A 21,440-nucleotide genomic window follows, 5' to 3' on the forward strand; every position below is an offset into this window, starting at 1 on the left:
CAAAGCAAATGAAGAGCAAGGGTGTGAGTGGGAAAAACTTGCCCTACCAGATATTAAAATACAAAATTTTAGTAAACTAAAACTGTGCTATAAGTTCATGTGTAGACAAATTGATCATGGAAGAGCAGCGTCTAGAAACCTTCCCACATATCAATGAATTTATGAAAAAAAAAAAGGATTCTTTAAGGAGTCCTAGTGGCACAGTGGTTAAAGCACTTAGCTACTGACCAAAAGGTCGGCAGTGGGAACTCACCAGCCACTGACAGGACAAAGATGTGGCAATCTACTTCCATAAAGATTAAAAAACCCATTGCCATCACCCATTGCTGTTCAGTCGATTCCAATCCATAGTGACCCTATAGGACAGGGTAGAACTGCCCCATAGTTTTCCAAAGAGTGGCTGATGGATCTGAACTGCCAACCTTTGGTTAAAAGCCTCAGCTCTTAACCACTGCACCACCAGGGCTCCCGATAAAGATTACAGCCTTGGAAACCCTACAGGGCAGTTCTACTCTGTCCTATAGGGTCACTGTGGGTCAGAATCAACTCCAGGGCAATGGGTTTGGGTTTTTCCATGTTTAAGGATTCTTTGATGAATGATAAGTCCCTTTGCTACCCATCTGATTTTTAATAGAGACTGGATGCCTACTTCATATTCACACACACACAAAAAAATCCCAGCTGATTAAAGAGCTAAAAGCAAAAGGCAAGATTTATGAAGGCTTTGGAAGAAGATAAAAGTTTTTTGTTGTTTTCTATGATCTTAGGGTGAGTCATTTTAAAGGCGACACAAAATTCTGAATCTGTAAAGAAGTTTTTACCCTGAAAATATTTTCTCATGACAAAACAGTTACGCAATGAGCTATAAGAATTTGCAACGTATTTAATAGATTGCTACCAAAGGTATACAGAGGTCCTAATAAGTCAGTAGAAAAAAAAAATCCACTAAAAAGGCACTGTGCTTTCCTAGATTTACTTTTTCAAATAATTTTCAAAAGATGGAAAAAGTAAAATGATACAACCACTTTGGAAATCTATCTGGCGTTATGTTAAACAGTTAGAAATAGAACTACCATACAACCCAAAAATCTCACTCCTCGGAATATACCCTAGAGAAATAAGAGCCTTTACACAAACAGATATATGCACACCCATGTTTATTGCAGCTCTGTTTACAATAGCAAAAAGCTGGAAGCAACCAAGGTGTCCATCAACGGATGAATGGATAAATAAATTGTGGTATATTCACACAGAGGAATACTACCCATCGATAAAGAACAGTGACGAATCTGTGAAACATTTCATAACATGGAGGAACCGGGAAGGCATTATGCTGAGCGAAATTAGTCAGAGGCAAAAGGACAAATATTGTATAAGACCACTATTATAAGATCTTGAGAAATAGTATAAACTGAGAAGAACACATACTTTTGCGGTTACGAGGGGGGGAGGGAGGGAGGGTGGGAGAGGGTGTTTTACTGATTAGTTAGTAGATAAGAACTGCTTTAGGTGAAGGGAAGGACAATACTCAATACATGGAAGGTCAGCTCAATTGGGCTGGACCAAAAGCAAAGAAGTTTCCAGGATAAACAATACTTCAAAGGTCAGCGGAGCAAGGGCGGGGGTTTGGGGACCATGGTTTAAGGGGACTTCTAAGTCAACTGGCAAAATAATCCTATTATGAAAACATTCTGCATCCCACTTTGAAATATGGCGTCTGGGGTCTTAAATGCTAACAAGCGGCCATCTAAGATGCATCAATTGGTCTCAACCCACCTGGATCAAAGGAGAATGAAGAACACCAAGGTCACACGATGACTAAGAGCCCAAGAGACAAAGAGCCCTGAGACCAGAAGAACTAGTTGGTGCCCAGCCACAACCGATGACTGCCCTGACAGGGAGCACAACAGAGAACCCCTGAGGGAGCAGGAGATCAGTGGGATGCAGACCCCAAATTCTCACAAAAAGACCATACTTAATGGTCTGAGACTAGAGGAATCCCAGCGGTCATGGTCCCCAAACCTTCTGTTGGTCCAGGACAGGAACCATTCCTGAAGACAACTCATCAGACATGAAAGGGACTGAACAGAGGGTAGGAGAGAGATGCTGATTAAGAGTGAGCTACTTGTATCAGGTGGACACTTGAGACTGTGTTGGCATCTCCTGTCTGGAGGGGGGATGGGAGGATAGAGAGAGTTGGAAGCTGGCAAAATTGTCACGAAAGGAGAGACTGGAAGGGCTGACTCATTAGGGGGAGAGCAAGTGGGAGTACGGAGTAAGGTGTATATAAACTTATGACGGTTTGACTTGATTTGTAAACGTTCACTTGAAGCTCAATAAAAGTTAATAAAAAAAAGATGGGAAAAGCACTAAACAGGTCATTCATAGAATAAATATGAAGACTATGTTAACATCACTAATAATCAGGGAAACATAAATTAACCACATTTTATTCTTGGTAATGTATTTCTTGCTAGAGGTTTATCAATTTTTTTTTTTAATCTTTTCTAAGAACCAGCTTTTGGTTTTATTAATTTTCTCTAATTTTGTTTCTAATTTTGATTTCTGCTCTACTTTTTCTTTCATTCTGCTTGGTTTGGGTTTATTTTGCTCATCCTTTCATAGTTTCTTAGATTATTGATCTGAGACTTCCTTCCTAATATAAGCATTCAATGCTATAAATTTCCCTCTAAGCACTGCTTTAGCTCTGCGCACAAATTTTGAGATGTTGTGTTTTCATTTCCCTTCAGTTTAAAATACTTTCTAATTTCTCTTGAGACTTTCTCATTGACTGGTAGATTAATAGCACATTGTTTAATTTCCAAGAGATTTGAGATGCTCCTGTTGTCTTTTGTTACTGATTTCAAATTTAATACATTATGGTCATACAACATACTCTGTATGATTTCAGCTATTTTACATTTGTCAAGGTTTATCTTATAAACCAGGATATATTACACTTAAAAGAATGTGTATGCTGTTGTTGTTGGGTGTTTTCTATAAATGTCAATTAGAGCCATTTAATTAATGGTGTTGTTCAGTTCTTCTATATCCTTGCTGATTTTCTGCCTACTAACTAGCTCTATTATTGATAGAAGTGTTGACATCTCCAGCTATAGTTGTGAATTTGTCTATTTCTCTTTTCAGCCTTGTCAGATTTCGCTTTGTATATTTTGAAGCTCTGTTGCTAGAAACACACACATTTGAGAATGTATGTCTTCTTGGATAATTGACCCTTTTTTCAGTATATAAAAACAAACAAACCCATTGCTGTTAAGTCGATTTCAATTCATGGCACCCATGTGTGACAGAGTAGTACTCCACAGGGTTTTCTTGGCTGTAATCTTCACAAAAGGATATTGCCAGGCCTTTCTTTTGCAATGCTCCTGGGTGGGTTCGAGTTTAGCAATCAAGCACAAACCATTTATGCCACCTAGGGACCCTTTTTATCAATATATAATGTCCCATTTTATCCCTGGTAATTTCCTTTGCTCTGAAGTCAACTTTGTCTTTTATGAATATAACCACTACAGCTTTGTTTTTAAATTAATGTTTGTATGGTTTGCCTTTTCCCATCATTCCACTATCAATCTACTTATATGATTACATTTGAAATAAGTTTCTAGAAGACATATAGTTGGATCATCATTTTCTTTTTATCCACTCTGACAATCTCTGTGTTTTAATTGGTGTTTACATGATTTACATTTAATGAAATTAGTTTCCCCTTTCCTACCTTCTTTGGGTTATCTGAAGTGTTTTTTAGTGTTCCATTTTAATTAATTGTGGTTTTGACTATATCTTTTTGTATAATTGAGGAATTACAAAGTACTTACATTCTATAGTCTACTTAAAACCATTCTTTTTATCACTTTAATTGGAATGTTAAAATCTTACCATCACATAGATCCCTCTAGTCTCCCTACCCCCCACTTTTATACCCTATTGTCTTATATAATACATGTACACAACCTTGCTTGCAGAAAGTGAAATGGACTTGAAGCACTTACTGATGAAGATCAAAGACTCCAGCCTTCAGTATGGATTGCACCTCAACATAAAACAAGATCCTTACAACTGGACCAATAAGCAACATCATGATAAACAGAGAAAACGTTGAAATATGTCAAGGATTTCATTTTACTTGGATCCACAATCAACCGCCCATGGAAGCAGTGGTCAGGAAACAAAATGACATGTTGCATTAGGCAAATCTGCAAAAAAAAGCTCTTGAAAGTGTTGAAAAGCAAAGATGTCACTTTGAAGACTAAGGTGCACCTGACTAAAGCTATGATATTTTTCAATCACCTTATATGCATGGGAAAGCTGGACAATGAATAAGAAAGACCAAAGAAGGATCGATACCTTTCAATTATGGTCTTGGTGAAGAATGTGGAATATACCATGGACTGCCAGAAAAGACATACAAATCTGTCTTGGAAGAAGTATAGCCAGAATGCTCCTTAGACGCAAGAATGGCGAGACTTCATGTCAAGTACTTTAGATATGTTATCGGGAGGGATCAGTCCCTAGAGAAGGACGTCATGCTTGGCAGAGTGGAGAAATCAGCAGAAAAAGAGGAAGACCCTTGATGAGATGGATTGACACAGTGGCTGCAACAAAGGGCTCGAGCCTAACAACAATTGTGAGGATGGCACAGGATTGGGCAGTGTTTTGGTCTGTTGTATATAGGGTCGCTGTGAGTCAGAACCAACTCAGTGGCAACTAACAGCAACATATTCACTGAAAACCCCATCAAACGATGTTATATTTTTTGCTTTCAGTCATCAAATATGTTTTAAAGAACTGTTCTGTTTCCCCAGATATATAACATTTCTTTGCTTATTCTTCATTCCAGACGCTACAAGTTTCCTTCTGGTATCTCTTGTCTGAAGAACTTGCTTTGGGAATTCCTTTAGAGCGGGTCTGCTGGCTATGGGGTCGTAAGTTTTCCTTGATCTGAGAGTGTATTTCACCTTCACTCCTGAGGGATATTTCACTGAGTATAGAATTCTGAGTTGACAGTGATTTTCTTGTAGTGCTTTAGGAAATACTGTGCCACTTCCTTCTAGCCTCCGTGGTTTTTGATGAAAAATTCACTGTCATTTGAGTTGTTTCTCATCACTTTGTTCAGGCTACTTTCAAGATGTCATTGTTTTTAGCTTTCAGGAGTTTATGGTGTGTCTGGACATGAATTTCTGCGGGTTTATCCTGTTTGGGATTCACACAGCTTCTTGAATCTTAAGGTTTATGTCTTTCAGTAAACTAGAGAGGTTTTCAGCTATTATTTCTGCAGGTATTTTTTAAGCACTGCACTTTATCTCTTGCCCTTCTGTGACGCCTATGACATAACTGGTAGAACTTTTGTTACTGTCCCACAAGCCCATGAGACTTCATTTTTTTAATCTTTTTTTCTCTGTTGTTCAGCTTAATGATTTTTATTGACCTCTTTTGTCATCTCCATTCTGTCTTTAGTCCATTCAGTGAGGTTTTTTTTTTTTTTTTTTTTTTAATGTATACTCTTTTTCAGTATTAAAACTTTCATTTGGCTATCCTTTATATCATTCTCATGGTTCTTAACATCTGAGTAATTTGAGATTGTATCATATTTTTAATATTATGAGACCCAGGCTCTTATTTAACTCCTATGGGAAATGTTGATATTTTTGTTTTAGCAGGCACAATTCCAGCCCACCTTCTGTGGGTATTGGTTCCAACATCAGTTCAGTTTTCAAAGCCTTGCCGTGCTATTTGTATTTGTCCCGTTTGTGCACTGTCTTGTGGTCAGTCTGGGACCTGGGCAGAGGTCTGTTAGCTCCATTCTCAAAGTCTGTGCTACGTTAGTTAGGATCCACTCCTCCTGTGAGCAGGGCGAACAGACTGGAGGTGAGCCCAAGAATTCATAAAAGCTTTGTGGAGCCACTTTCCTGAGTTATTCCCACTCCACTAGCTCTCCAGTGCTTTCTGCTTCCCTGGGGCTCCCCTTTAGTTGGTCCTCTAGCCAGAAACTCCCTCTTTTGTAACTGAAGCACGTGGCAGGAGACAGAGAAAAAATAGCAAGCTTGGCCCCACCTCCGTGGTGCCGAAGCTTTACCAAATGGAGGTAAGTTGCCCTCCCTCAGACACTTGGCTCCTGCAAGCACCCACCAGCAGCTAGGATTACCTGGTGGGAATCGACTCAATGGCACTGGGTTTTTGGGTAGCATAAAAATGGAGAAAAATAAGAAAAAAAAAAGAAGGGACATTTCCCTCCATCTCTCTGAGCTTAAGGAGTTTGTCTTCTGCTGAGGGATCCCTGGTGGTGCAGTGGTGGAGCTCAGCTGTTAACCAAGAAGTCAGCAGTTCGAATCCACTAGCTGCTCCTTGGAAACCCTATGGGGCAGTTCTACTCTGTCCTGTAGGGTCACTATGAGTCTGAACCAACTTGACGGCAACAGGTGTGTTTTGTTTCTTCTGCTTAGAGCCAGGCTTCTCCTAATCTTGGTTACCTCTGTGTGTCCAGGCAAGGATACCAGGAAACAAACAAAAAGATAAACCTGCCACCACTTCAGTGTTCCTCAGAATTCTGATGTCCCTCCTGATCTGTGTGTTGCCATTCACTTTCAGAGTCCTCAAACATCTGTGCCATGCCTTCCATCCAGATTTACAGTTGTGTTCAGTGGGAGCAAAGGGCAGTATGTGTTTATTTCATCTTGCCTGGAACCAGAACCTCTTCTAAGGTATTAAGTGAAAAAACATGGAATGTGTATAGCATTATCCCTTATTTGTGCAATATATATAGATATATTTAACTCCATAGATAAATGCCCAAAGAAAAGGTCTGGAAGTTTACATACAAAACTTAGCACTGGTTTCCTCAGAGAAGGGGAACAGAATTTTGGTGAGGGAGTGGTGTTGAAGGAGAACTTTCACTTTTTATTCCATACTTCTTTTTGAATTATTTTAGCCATGCACTATTTTGTAATTTCCAAAACAATATGATGTAAGGGAAAAGACTAGGAAAAATTATAGTTCATATATAGTCTACATATAAAACGTATCTTTTCCTAGATGTAGCTAATATACCTTGTCAGACATTCCTTTAATGAAAGATCTATTCAGGAGTTAAAGTAATCCTACATTTCTTCATACCGTTTATATACTAGTCAGAATTAATTCCCACAAAGTAGAAGTCTCAGCCTGTAATATTAACTTTATTCACATTTTTCCAAATAAACGCAATATTAAATATAAGTTAAAAACAATACACAGTTCTTAGAAAATACAACACAAACGTCCCGTGCCTGAGCCATGTGATTGTGCACGCCTAGCCTTTGTTCCTTCAGAAGCTGACAGTAAATGCAGTGCTCAAGACAAAACAGTAACGTGAACACGGGGGGGACTCTTCCTAAATGCAGCTCTGCTAATCGTAAAAGAAATTCCAAAGCATGCCTCCGATGTCTTCATTCAGGTGTCCTGAATTTCAAAATGCAAATAAGTACTAAAGAAAGCAACTTTTTTCCCATCTCACAGTAGCAGGCTTGAAGAAGGCAAATTTGGGGCCAAATATCTAGACACCGCTTCTTGCGTAGGGTCTGGTATTAAGCAGAGCCTTACACTCAGTAACTCCCTATTCATCCTATTGCACAAAAATCCATTTTCAAAAGCAAACATTTTGGAATGACCAGGCCATTTTTAGGATCCTTTTTAAAATATTATTTAACTGGTCACAAGGCGATAGTAAGGACCTTATATGCGTCTGGCATTAGCCATTTGATGCCAAACTATAGACTCAGGCTACATATTCTTAGCACCATTCTTTATCTAATCCAGCAAAATGTAAAAATTTTCCATTAAACTGTTTTAATGAAGCAGCCAACTTAATAAGAAAACATGTTTTTACTTCTAATATATACTATGCCTCCCTCCCACCTCCTTGCCAGTAATACTTATGAATATTTTAAATATCAAGTACTATAGCATTTCATTTACAAAGTTTAGGCCCAGTACATTAACAATTTAAAGACAATAGGGAACACCTTAAAGTTTTTTAAAAAAAAAACAAACCTGTAAATCGTGCAGAAGTCTCTTTTTGGAAGTTAACAACTTCCAGTAACTCGGCAGCGGCTGTCCTTGACCTGTGGCGCTGTAGCTCACTGAGGAAGGTGCAAATGACCAGGCAGGCCCACCCTTCAAGTCACTAGCAATCGATCTTTAAGGAGACATACGACAGAGCTGTGCAGTGGCATAATATACGCCTCGTGCATATGAGCAATTAAGGTAACCTATATTTTATACCCTATTACGCCTTTAGTAAATTTAAAAAAAGTAAAAATGTCCTTAGAAATTTTCTGAGGCAGAAAAAGTGTACCTATAACCAGACATACTAAATATTTTGACACCCTCCTTAATAAAGGCAGTCTCTGGGCTTTAAAAGAAGGAAGAGATTCTGGTTCTGAGTCCCTTTGGTCCAACAGAAGATATTACTCCAATATTCTACTACTGCTCCTACTGAAAACGAAAAGTAACACAAGAAAACAAAAAGCATACTTATAGCAAATTGTTTTAATTAAGAACTTAAAACCAGATTTAGAAGGAGTCATATAGAAATTATTTTATCCTATATGTCAAATATCACTGGATTCTCAAACAGTTTCAAACCTTTTCCACATGAAATATAATCTTAAAGTATCTCACTGTCTCCTAAATTGTCCCAAGAATTCTGAACATGACTACAGCCACATTAGTTTCTAGGATGAGAAGAAACAAAGTACGACCATAGAATTGTTAAAACTGTAAAAGTTTCACAGGCTCAAAAGGTAATTTTCACCCCTAAAAAAAGAGAAGAAGCCGTAATCAGCGATGGAGGGGACCATAATTAATTCACATTGATTCAGTGGTCACTCATAAATACCAAAAGGACTTTCAAAATCTTGTTAATCCGCACTCTACTTTAAAAAAAGGGGAAAACGTTGACCGATACTGCCTCTGGGTTTTCTCCGTCTCTGTGTGGGGTTTTCAGTAGTATGCACCTCAAATATGAGTCTGTTTCTTCAACTACAGGAAGGCTGGCTTTGCTGAAAGTCAGGTTTCTACGGCAGACCACGAGCATGCAGCCTGAGTCTTCCCTAAGATGCTCAGATGCCACCTAAAAACCTTGAGTTTAACGGCTAAAACCTAACATGCAAGAAGTGGTTTAAGGTAACAGTTTCACAATCAGTTACACCAGCACAAACTGCCACATTAATCTGATTTTCAGGTACTGCAATATATAAAGACTTTAAGAGCAGTAACACCAAAATTACCAGCAAGGCTGTTCTGGACAACGTGTAGAATTAAGATTTCCTCTTATTAAATATACACCTCAGTGATTAGGAGAGCTTGCTGCGTAGAAGAATTCATCTCAACACAATGCAAATATTTAAAAAGTTAAAAAAAAAAAACAAACAATTCTTCAGTATTAGTTCTCAAAACTTAGTACATGTATATAAGATGACGGTATGTGAAGATTTTATGTCTAAAAACTGTAGTACTTCAAAGACCCAGAGTAAAGTATCAAGGAAATGTTCAGTCTCACATCTGACACCGAATTCTCACTCACACATCTTCAGGTACTAAAGAATTTCAGCACTCACCCACTTATAGATCCCACAGATTGTCGTCTCTGCTAGGTGGAGAAGACTTCACTCATTTGATGGAAATTTCAAAGCCATGTTTCTACCCCAAAAGCAAATAGAATACAGAGAAGGAACAAACACCCCACTAGAGTCCTTCCATTTGTGCCTATACACATGCCACCATTCCCTCACATTGCTCTATGAGATCCACCGTTCCCTCACATTGTTCTATGAGAGCTCGTCTAAGAATCAGATGGTCGTGTATTTCAACCACAACTGTGAATATCATACATCATCAAGACTTTGCTATTGTTAAGTTCTGTAGAAGGAAAGGAGAAAGTAGGGATGGGAAATGTCTCTAAAGGCTAACTTACTATTTTTCCTACATCCCTGATGATAATCTTAATTTACAAATTAAATTTCAGGCTATAAGTTCTAAATGTCATTGCCAGCTCCTATACAAGCAGCAAAAGTTCATGGTGGGTGTATGTCAAGAGGCCGGCCTGTAACAAATGATTAACTCCCCATTGTGTTCTAAGAAATATATATGTTGCAATTAAAAAAAAAAAAAAGAGCTGGTAACATGACAGTGTTTGATTCAAAAAAAAAAAAAAAAAAAACCCTCCAGTAATGCTCTAAATACATACTGCACTGATGCCTCATTTACTGGAATGTATTTGAACTATTAATTAATAAGTGCCTAGATGATAATATAAAGAGAAAAGGTGACCCAGCTCAAATAATTCTTAAAATGTCATGGTGTACAGTATGAAGTGGTGCTGAACTGAAATACAATTGTAAGTTTAATTTTTCAAGAACTACCAAAGTTCTGATCTTATCATACATGGAGTCGACGCTACTATTGAAACTCATTTTTTACTTGATATTTATCAATTCTTTCACAAAGAAAACTGCACAAGATGAGTCTTATGCTGCAAGAGGAATGATCTGACTAGCTATGGAGTCTGAGTGGTTACTCAGAATGGGCTGAACTTAAACTTAGAGAGGAATACTGAATGTTAAGCATTCACAGCCATTTAAAGGCATTTGGTGTCCGTATCTTAAAAGATTAAGATGCTTTAAAACAAAACCCTTATAAGAATATCAAAGATTTAGGGAATTATCTTCATGAATAACTTTAAATGTCTATGGCTTCAACTGTCTGCCCTACTGTTGAGGTAGGTGGCCAAGGTTCATCAAAATATAACAATTTTTTGGAAATTCCCTAAGAAAAACCTTGCACAATCGGTTAGTTTCTTACTCCTGTGTCTGGTTTCTCTTGATGGTTTGTTTTGCTTTTCTTTCTTTCATTTACACTGTTTCAAAGGAGGCTGTCCAAGCAACTGTGTCTTTACGCTCTTGCTGAATAGCACCTCATGTACTCTGTCACCCATGGGTTATCTGAAGAGGAGGGCTTCATCCTTCTGTTTTTCTCCACATCCACAGAGTGGGCACGCTGCCTCTGAGCAGCCAGTTTCCTTTTTTCCACCTGTCTTCTGTTCTTGGCTCGTAATGCTGATTCATGAATCTAAAAAAGAGGTTAAAAGTATAATAATTAAGTGGCTCTTGTACTAATTTTCAAGAACTTTCACCACAAACTACCCTCAGATCTCCTGAAGCAAGAGTCAAGCCCAGCCTTTTTATATACACTTCTCGTGTATATAAAAGCTTCTACAGAAAAAGCTTCTAGAAAAGCGGTTCCCACTGGATGCAATGGTTTACACAGTATCATCGACAAAGAAACCAAGCAGTAGGAAATGTATGTCCATTGGACTAAATTTCAGGTGCAAATGGTCGGCAACTAATTTTCATGTGCTTCTAGACACTGACTCTGGAAAATTGTTGAAACTGCTTAGCATTAAGCAGGGCTAGTATTCCATTAAAGAACTGTAAATGTTTTATAGCCATATGCTGAAGAAAAAAAGATTCTCAAGGGATTTTACCACCTGCGACACTTCATGCTACAGGTAGGTCCTGTTAATCCTGTGTGACTGTCAGAGGTCTTTGGTTAAACTATAGCTTTGTTATCTCAAATATCACTCAAAATAAACACCATCTGCTAGCGTTCAGAAATCTGCTGTTCAGTAAACTTTTCATTGTAGTATTTAATCAAATCAAACAGTATGCACTTTCTTTCTGCTACTTTGAATGCATTCTTCACCTTAGGCTTTAGTAATAGTACCGGTGCTAACATGGATCACTGTTTTGTGACTATACACATGAGAATCTTCTCATCTGAACTGTTTTCAGGACTTGACACAGGGTGACCACAAGACTAAGGTAGAGAAGAACTGAACTACCAGGAGTAAAAAGTCTAAGTTATGGATGAGCAGGAGAAAACATATAATGTGAATTGAACCAGAAAAGCAGACGGCATTTGATGGGAGATGAGTGGAACTTCAGGAGAAGCCATCTAACAGACAAACCAGTAACAAAGGAGTCAAGGAAATAGTAGGTTATTTCCATTGCCATCGAGTGGATTCTGACTCACAGCCACCCTATAGGACAGAGTAGAACTGCCCCATAGGGTTTCCAAGTCTGTAAATCTTTACAGAAGCAGACTGCTACATCTTTCTCCCACAGAGCAGCTAGTGAGTTCAAACTGCCAACATTTCAGTAAGCAGCTGAGTGCTTAACCCCTGGGCTACTAGCGCTCCTTACCCAACAGACAAACCAGTAACAGAGGAGTCAAGGAAATGTTAGGTTATCAAAGCCCAAGGAAAACAGATACCTCTCCAGAGGCCAGTCACAACCCTCCCACCCGCACCTGCCACAGTGCCCCTCCCCTGCTCTTCCTGGCCACGTAGAAACTCATGAACCCTGACTCATCCACTTTTTCACCAGCTTGGCATCAGTAAACCATTCTGGATGCCAACAAAACCCCTTGCCTGCCAGGTAACCAACATCCAGCATCCTCCTGTTTGTTAATCAGATTCCCTGTTTTGGGCCTTCCTGACCCAGGCTACAATCATGTAAGACCTACCACAATCTCAAAGCATCCCATGCCTTGCGATATGAAACAGTAGAGTCATGCATCGCTTAACACCTACAATATATTTTGTGAAATAAGACATTACGTGACTTGTGCTAACATGTCTAAATCGTGAGCACTAGCACTCACTGATTTCCACCTTCGTGCTATTTAATAACCTTTTGTTTTACTGTCAAATCAATACTTTCCTTTGCCTCTCGCCACTGCTATTACTAGCACTGGTTTTGCTGCATGTGGGAGCCATGATGCACTTCGCAGTAATATTTTTGAAAGAAAATTAAACAGAGTTGACACTACAACACTCAAGAGACGCACAATACACGAGATTGGATGCTGCTGCCTACGAATCTAAGCATACGCTGTTATATAGTAAACTTTAGGAAAGTTCACGTTAAAATAACGATACACAAATAAGTGTACAGTACATGCATAAGCCAGTAACACAGACATTATGACTATCAAGACAATGACAATCACTTTGTATACAAGAGACATGAGATACACGTGTTGCGTGCACAAAGCTATTGCGTTCACTGTGTCTAGTTATACCTGCTACATTCTGTTCTTCAGCTGGGATTTCTGAACTCTATTAATTATCATCTTATGGGACCAAGGATGTATATGCAGTTGGATATTACCCTAAAGGCTGTTACGTGGCACATGTCAGTAATCAGATTGTAATCCAACCCTTGTTTACCCCCCAAAGGAAAAGCAGAAAGGCACATAAACACAGGCCTACCTCATGCACGGGGGCAGAAGCACAGACGTTGTGAGTTTTTTGGCTTCCTGTATCTGTCTGTTTTTCTCCCCAGCCATAAAGAGCAAATGGATGCTTGTTTTCTCTTATTTTACTTGATAATCTTGGAGGACTTTTGGCTGTTTTCCTATTTCCTCTCGCAAACAAGGCACTTGGTTGTTGTCGAGGTTCAACCCCGCTGGGTAGTTTATCAGTTTCTTTTGTTTTGATTTGTTCCTCTGGTTTTTCTTCTACTTCTCTCATTGGCAGTTCTTCTGGGAAAAAAAGAGCAAAAACAAGGTGAAAATACTTCAAAATGAGGTTTGCACATCATTACTTTAAATATTTGAAAAATTCACAATGCTTAATTAAGTTAATAGTATTTTCACTCTTAAAGCTCAACTTAGAAGTTTCACATTTTAAAGTAAAAATAGAGAATCAAGTTAGCATAATAATTTTCAAACAGATTATTCCATTAAAAAACCAAAAACAAAGCCACCAAGATTGAACCAAACCTATTCAAAAGCAATTACTTTCCCTGATATTCTTAGATTTAACCTCTCAATTAAATGTTAAGAGCTAGAAAGCACCATGGCCTAAAAGGCTTTCTCCATGAGCCCTGGTGACTCTCCTGAGACAAGCCCAATCATCTTAATGCCTTGCTTTGGGGAAGGCTTTCAATTTGTGATGATCACTCAGCAGCTTCAAGGTGTTAGTTTTTAGGTTACTCAACTCAAGTTCCAGGATTCCATTTCTTTTTGATGTTCCATGATGACCAGAAATGCTCCTTATGGCTCTTACATGCTACTAGTAAGACCTAGGTGGCTCCCTTGGTTTTAAAGGGCCAAGTCACAATAGGGAGTGGTTTCCATAGTTACTAACCTTGATACACAGCTATGCAATCCCAGCAGAAAGAGCGAGAGATGAGGGTTCCTGGGCTAAGAGGCCTTCCCCCACATTGCAACGGAAATGCCTGAGTGAATCCGGCCCACAGCCCACACAGTCCTAAGTTCTGTCAACAGGGCTGGGGAAGCTGAGGGACAGTGTGGCTGCCCCCGCTGAGGTGGACATCAGAAATTAATGATACACTCCAAAAATGTCTGTCTCCCTGACTGACCTTGTATGATTTTGCCATTCATCATGTTTTATAAACTCTTGGTGAGCCTGTTTAATGTCAGCCTGAACTGGCCTTTGAATAAGCCTCCTTACGCATTCAGGGCTCTATTTCATTCATCCCAGATGTTCAGGCCTTAAGGAGTGCCCCTTACTCCAGATGCTTCAGCACCGGCCTCAGGTGATGATTCTGTAGACTGCCGTTCCTAAACCTCATCCCTTCCTTACTTTACTACTTTTAAGCTGCTGGTCTTTTCTTGTCTATTTCCATGTTCTCTTTAAGGTACAGTGACCCCTGTACAGGACAGGCCAGACTCAGCAGCACATGTTTGGAAGAAACTTTTTTACACATTATGTGCATACGTCATCTGTCATTCCTGCCTTCAGGAGTGGCCTCAACTATCCCAGATGGAGCAGTTTATTACTAAACAACCTACAGTCTACCCCGGCCCTGGGCACAGTGCTCCTCACCATCGTGCACCGTGTCTTTAAACTCCGCATGTGAACTGTTTGGGGATGAGGTGGGGTGCCAACCTTCCACTTTAGCCTGAGGTCCTAAATCCTTCTGTTGTTCAGATGTGGCTTTGAGTGATGTGTCCATATCCTTTCCTCTTCTCTTTTCTGGATCTATAAAGAGGAGGAAGGGACAATCAGGAAGAAGAAGGAGGAGCAGCATTTATAAGCAATGTTTGTATACTAGTTACAATACTGGGAAAGGGTGGAAAAACAACAACCCAAACCATCTTCCCCGATTGCATTCCCTTCTCCTTTCCCATTCCATGTGTGTCTGGCTCAGATCTCTCAGGGCAGCTTTCCCAGAGAAGGTAGTAATAGTTTAATGGGCAAGGCAGAGCTAGCCAGAAAGAGACAAGGAAAGAGAATTCCAGGAAGAGGGAAGAATTCCTTAAAGGCATGGAAATAAGAGACAAGAAGGAATTGTAACTACTGTAGTCTAAAATGAAGAGTACATAGAGAGTTTATGGGTAAAGACTCAGAGCACGAGGGGGTGATAAAGACTTTCTAGGCTAAACTAAGGAATGTTTATTTTCTCCTAAAAATAACAGTCCAGGACTCTGTGATGGTTAAGATTCTGTGTCAACTTGGCCAGGCCATGATTCTCAGTGGTTTGGCAAATATTGTGTAACCATCCTCCATTTTGTGATCTGATGTGAGCAGCCAAGCAGTTGGAAGGGGGTGTGGCCTGGATCCAATACATAATCTCAATAGTGCTTAAGTAGAGAAAAATAAGGGTATCAATTAACAATTGACTTTGATAAAAATACACACTGTAACTTCTAAGGGCAACTATTAAAAGAACAGAAACAGAGTGTAACTCTCAAACTAGATGAGGGAGGAAAATGGAATATGAAAATAAGTCAGTTCAAAAGAAGTCAAGAAAAAAGAAACAGATGAACCAAATAGAAAGCACAAAATGACTCGAGATTTAAACCCAAACATATCAGTAATTTCATTAGCGTAAATTGATTAAACACTCCAGTTAAAGATCGTAAGACTATATTTACACACACATACACTAAAAAATCCAAGTACATGCTGTTTAAAACAGGTTAAATATTGAAATAAAGTATGAAAAAGTTATACTTTGTAAATAGTAAACAAAAGAAAGTTGATATAGCAATAATATCAGACAAAATAGGTATTAAGGCAAAAATTATTATAACCAAAAATAAAGAAGTCACTTAATAGTCATAAAGGTTTCAATTTAACAGGAATATAGAATGGTTCTAAATTTTTTTGCACTCAATACACAGAAAAAACATATAAAGCAAAAATTAACAGAATTACACAGAGAAATAGAAAATCCACAATTATATAGTGGAAGATTGCAAAATTTTGTCAGTAGTTAATAAGACCAAATAGTCCCACTTAAACAAAAATATGAATTGAATCTTAACTTAGAACCATGCTATTCAATATAATAGCTACTAATCATATCTGGCTACTTAAATACAAATTTAAATTAACTAAAATTAAAAACTCACTTCCTCAGTTGCACTAGTCAGGTGTCAAGCACTCAAAAATCACATATGGCTAGTGGCTACCATATTTAACAATGGAAAAAGAGAAAATTTCCATCATTACAGAAAGTTCTATTGAACAGTCTGACTTTTAAAAAAATACTTGAATAAGAGAATTAACAAAATTTACTAATGGGCATATATAGAACACTGCAGCCAACAGCTACAGAATATGCATTCTTGTCAAGCCTGCATGGAATATTTCTAGAATTTACATATTCCCTAGCCAGAGCAATAAGAAAAAGAAATGAAAGGTATCAGATTGGAAAAGAAGAAGTAACATTATCTCTATTTGCAGATGATATGATCCTATACATAGAAAATCCCAGAGTCCTAGAGCTAATAGAGGAATTTAGCAAAGTTGCAGGGTATAAGTTCAACAAAAAAAAAAATTCAATTGGGTTTCTATACATACACCAGCAATGAGAAATCTGAAAGGGAAATTAGAGAAACAATTCCATTTGCAATAGCATCTAAGAGAATAAAATACCTAGGAATAAACCTAACCAGGGATACGAAGGACTTACACAATGAAAGCTATAAAACACTGCTGAAAGAGATTAAAGAAGACAAAGTAAATGGAAAGATCTCCCATATTCTTGGACTGAAAGACTTGATATTGTTAAGATGTCAATACTACCCAAAGTGATCTATATAATCCCAATAAAAATTCCAACAGCCTTCTTTACAGAAATGGAAAAATCAATCTTCAACTTTATATGGCAAGGCAAGAGGCCCCAAATAGCTAAAACAATATTAAAAGAGAAGAACAAAGTAGGAGGACTCATACTTCCTGATTTTAAAACATACTATAGAGCTACAGTAATCAAAACAGCCTGGTACTGGTATACCAATAGGCACATAGACCAACGGAATAGAAAAGACAGTTCAGAAATAAACCCACACATCTACGGTCCACTGATTTTAGACAAGGGTGCTAAGTCCATTCAACGGGAAAAGAAGAGTCTCTTCAATAAAAGGTGCTGGGAAAATTGCATTTCCAGATGCAGAAAAATGAAACATGATCCATGCCTCACACCATACATAAAAACAAATTCAAAATGGACAAAGGAACCAAATGTGCAAACTAAAACCATAAAATTCTTAGAAGAACACACAGGGGCAACACTGTCTGGCCTAGCTTTCAACAACTGATTTTATCTAATATAATAATACAAGCACAAAGAGCAAAAGATAAAATAAATAAATGGGACCTCATAAAAGTTAAAAACTTTTGTTCATCAAAACTTTAACAAGAAGGGATCACAATAGAGGGTCCCGGACAGAGCTGGAGGAAAGTGTAAAACAAAATCCTAACTCACAGAAAAAGACCAGACTTACCAGCCTGACAGAGACTGGAGAGACCTGGAGAGTATGGCCCCAGACATGCTTTTAGCTCAGTAATGAAGTCACTCCTGAGGTTCACCCTTCAGCCAAAAATTAGACAGGCCCATAAAACAAAACAAGACTAAAGGGGCATACCAGCCCAGGGGTAAGAACTAGAAGGTAGGAGGGAATAGGAAAGCTGGTAAAAGGGAACCCAAAGTCGAGAAGGGGAGAGTGTTGACAAGTCGTGGGGTTGTTAACCAATGTCATAAAACAATATGTATACTGTTTAATGAGAAACTTGTTTGTTCTATAAACCTTCATCTAAAGTACAATAAAAAAAAGGGGGGGGGAATTGCTGGAGCTCTGGTAGTGCAGTGGTTAAGAACTGGTTGCTAAAACAAACAAACAAACTTTAACAAGAGGCGGAGCCAACATGACCCCCTAGATAAAAGTACCATGCCATCCTTCTACAACAGAGACCCGAGAAACTAAGTAAAACAGATACAGACTTGAATCCTTGAACCCTAAACATCAAATGAAGGGATAAAGAACTTGATCAAACACTGAATGGAAGAAGAAACTGATGGAAAATAGAGAACGAGGAGAGATACAGAGTGGAGATCCCTTGCCAACTAATATGGCACAGCATCACCATCTTAGAACACAGCCAGGAAGGTAACGTCACAGAGCTCCCAACAAGAGACAGAGCACCCAGTAACCAGAGAAACAGTTTCCCACACCTCACACTTCTGGTAAGGTGAAGCAAAAATTCCCTCTTATGGATTTCACTCTGTCCCCTAAAAATGTGTATCAACTTGACTAGGCCATGATTCCCAGTATTGTGTGGTTGTCCACCATTTTGTGATCTGATGTGATTACCCCATGTATTATAAATCCTAACCTCTGTGATGTTAATGAGGCAGATTAGAGACAGTTATATTAATGAGGCAGGACTCAATGCACAGGATTAGGTTATATTTTGAGTCAGTTTCTTTTGAGATATGGTTTGATTTGGTATCTCTGGTGATCCCTTACCAGTTTTAGGACCTTCCCCTCCCTACCACACACCTGTCACTTTGTCGTACTGTAAGGGCTTGTGTGTTGCTGTGATGCTGGAAGCTATGCCACTGGTATGCAAATACCAGCAGGATTGCCAATGGCAGACAGGTTTCAGCTGAGCTTCCAGACTAGGACAGCCTAGGATGAAGGACCTGGCATTCTGCTTCTGAAAAGAATTAGCCAGTGAAAACCTTTTGAATAGCAGTGTAACACTGTCTGATATAGTGCCAGTAAATGAGCCTCTCAGGTTGTTAGGCACTCAAAATACAAGTGGGGAAGAGCTGCCTCCTCAAAGTAGAGTCAACGTTAATGATGTGGATAAAGTCAAGCTTTCAGGGCCTTCATTTACTAATGTGCCATGACTCAAAATGAGAAGAAACAGCTGCAAACATCCATTCATAACCAGAATGTGGAATATACAAACTATGAATCTAGGAAAATTGAAAGTCATCAAAAATGAAATGGAATACATAAACATCAATATCCTAGGCATTAATGAACTGAAAAGGACTGGTATTGGCCATTATGAATTGAACAATCATATGGTCTACTATGCCAGGAATGACAGCTTGAAGAGGAATGGTGTTGCACTCACTGACAAAAAGAACATTTTAAGATATACCCTGAAGAACAATGCTGTCAGTGATAGAATAATATCCATACGCCTACAAGGAAGACCCATTATTCAGATTTACGCACCAACTACTAAGGCCAAAGATGAAGAAATTGAAGATTTTTACCAACTTCTGCAGTCTGAAATTGATCAAACATGCAGTCAGGATGCTGGTAATTGGAATGTGAAAGTTGGAAAAAAAGAAGTATCAGTAGCTGGAAAATATGGCCTTGGGTATAAAAACAATGCCCAAGATCGCATGATAAACCCATTGCCGTCAAGTCAATTCCTAATCATAGTGACCCTATAGGACAGAGTGCCCCATAGAGTTTCCAAGGAGATCACATGATAGAATTTTGTAATACCAATGCCTTCTCACTGAAAATACCTCTTTTTCAACAACATAAATGGTGACTGTACATATGGACCTCACCAGATGGAATACACAGGAATCATATCGACTACATCTGTTAAAAGAGACGATGGAAAAGCTCAATACAAGGCCAGGGGCCAAGTGTGGAATGGACCATCAATTGTTAATATACAAGTTCAAGTTGAAACTGAAGAAAATAAGAACAAGTCCACAAGAGCCAAAGTACAACCTTGAGTATATCCCACCTGAATTTAGAGACCATCTTAAGAATAGATTTGATGCATTGAACACTAATGACCGAAGACCAGATGACTTGTGGATTGACATCAAGGAATCATTCACGAACAAAGCAAAAGGTCATTAAAAAAAACAGGAAAGAAAGAAAAGACCAAAATGGATGTCAGAAGACCCTGAAACTTGCTCTTGAACATCAAGTAGCAGGAGCAAATGGAAGAAATGATGAAGTAAAAAAGCTGAACAGAAGATTTCAAAGGGCAACTCAAGAAGACAAAGTATTATGATAACATGTGCAAAACCTGAAGTTAGAAAACCAACAGGGAAGAACATGCTTGGCATTTCCCAAACTGAGAGAACTGAAGAAAAAATTCAAGCCTTGGGTTGCAATACAAAAGGATTCTATGGGGAAAGTATTAAAATGACACCAGAACCATCAAAAGAAGATGGAAGGAATACACGAAGTCACTATACCAAGGAATTTGTCAGTGTTCAACCATTTCAGTAGGTAGCATATGATCAGGAACTGATGGCACTGAAGGAAGAAATCTAAGCTGCACTGAAGGCATTGGCAAAAAACAAGACTCTAGGAATTTACAGAATACCAACTGAGATGTTTCAACAAATGGATGCAGTGCTGGAAGTGCTCACTCATTTGTGCCAAGAAATCTGGAAGACAGCTACCTGGCCAACTGACTGGAAAAGGTTCACATTTATGCCTATTCCCAAGAAAGGTGATCCAACTGAATATGGAAATTATCAAACAATATCATTAACATCACACACAAGTAAAATTTTGCTGAAGATCATTCAAAAGCAGCTGCAAGAGTACATCACCAGGGAACTGCCAGAAATTCAAGCCAGATTTAGAAGAGGATGTGGAACCAGTGATATCTCTGCCAATGTCAAATGGATCCTGGCTGAAAGCAGAGGACACCAGAAAGATGTTTACCTTTGTTTTCTTGATTGGCAAAGGCATCTGACTATGTGGATCATAATAAATTACGGATACCACGGCAAAGAATGGAAACCCTGGTGGCATAGTGGTTAAGAGCTACTGCTGCTAACCAAAGGTCAGAAGTTGGAATCCACCAGGCCCTCCTTGGAAACTATATGGGGGCAGGTCCACTCTGTCTTATAGGGTCACTATGAGTCAGGATCAACTTAACGGTCATGGGTTTGGTTTTTTTGGTTATTGCAAAGAATGGGAACTCCAGAACACTTAGTTGTGCTCACGAGGAACCTGCACTGAGACCAAGAGGCAGTTGTTCGAAAAGAACAAGGGGATACTGCATGGTTTAAACTCAGAAAAGATGTGTGTCAGGGCTGTGTCCTTTCACCATACTTATTCAATCT

General features: G+C 38.8%; 1 protein-coding gene across 6 annotated transcripts in view; it reads right to left on the reverse strand.

Annotated features, from left to right (window-relative positions):
• Positions 1 to 2,504: 2,504 nt before the first annotated feature.
• CCSAP (centriole, cilia and spindle associated protein) overlaps positions 2,505 to 21,440 on the reverse strand; it is a 32,244-nt gene continuing 13,308 nt past the window's right edge. For 2 of the 6 annotated variants that reach the window (XM_010594935.3, XM_064282913.1), the window contains exons 2-4: positions 14,909 to 15,064; positions 13,328 to 13,599; positions 2,506 to 11,124 (exon numbers count right to left, since the gene is read on the reverse strand). In XM_010594935.3, the coding sequence (XP_010593237.2) occupies positions 10,948 to 11,124; positions 13,328 to 13,599; positions 14,909 to 15,064 (605 nt within the window). In that variant the 3' untranslated portion in view covers positions 2,506 to 10,947. Of the gene's footprint in view, positions 11,125 to 13,327; positions 13,600 to 14,908; positions 15,065 to 21,440 lie in introns of all 6 variants that reach the window. The other 4 variants (XR_010321596.1, XM_010594937.3, XM_010594936.3 and 1 more) reach the window with 4 other exon arrangements.

Source organism: Loxodonta africana, chromosome 3 (assembly GCF_030014295.1).
Source record: "Loxodonta africana isolate mLoxAfr1 chromosome 3, mLoxAfr1.hap2, whole genome shotgun sequence".
Taxonomy (NCBI): Eukaryota; Metazoa; Chordata; class Mammalia; order Proboscidea; family Elephantidae; genus Loxodonta; species Loxodonta africana.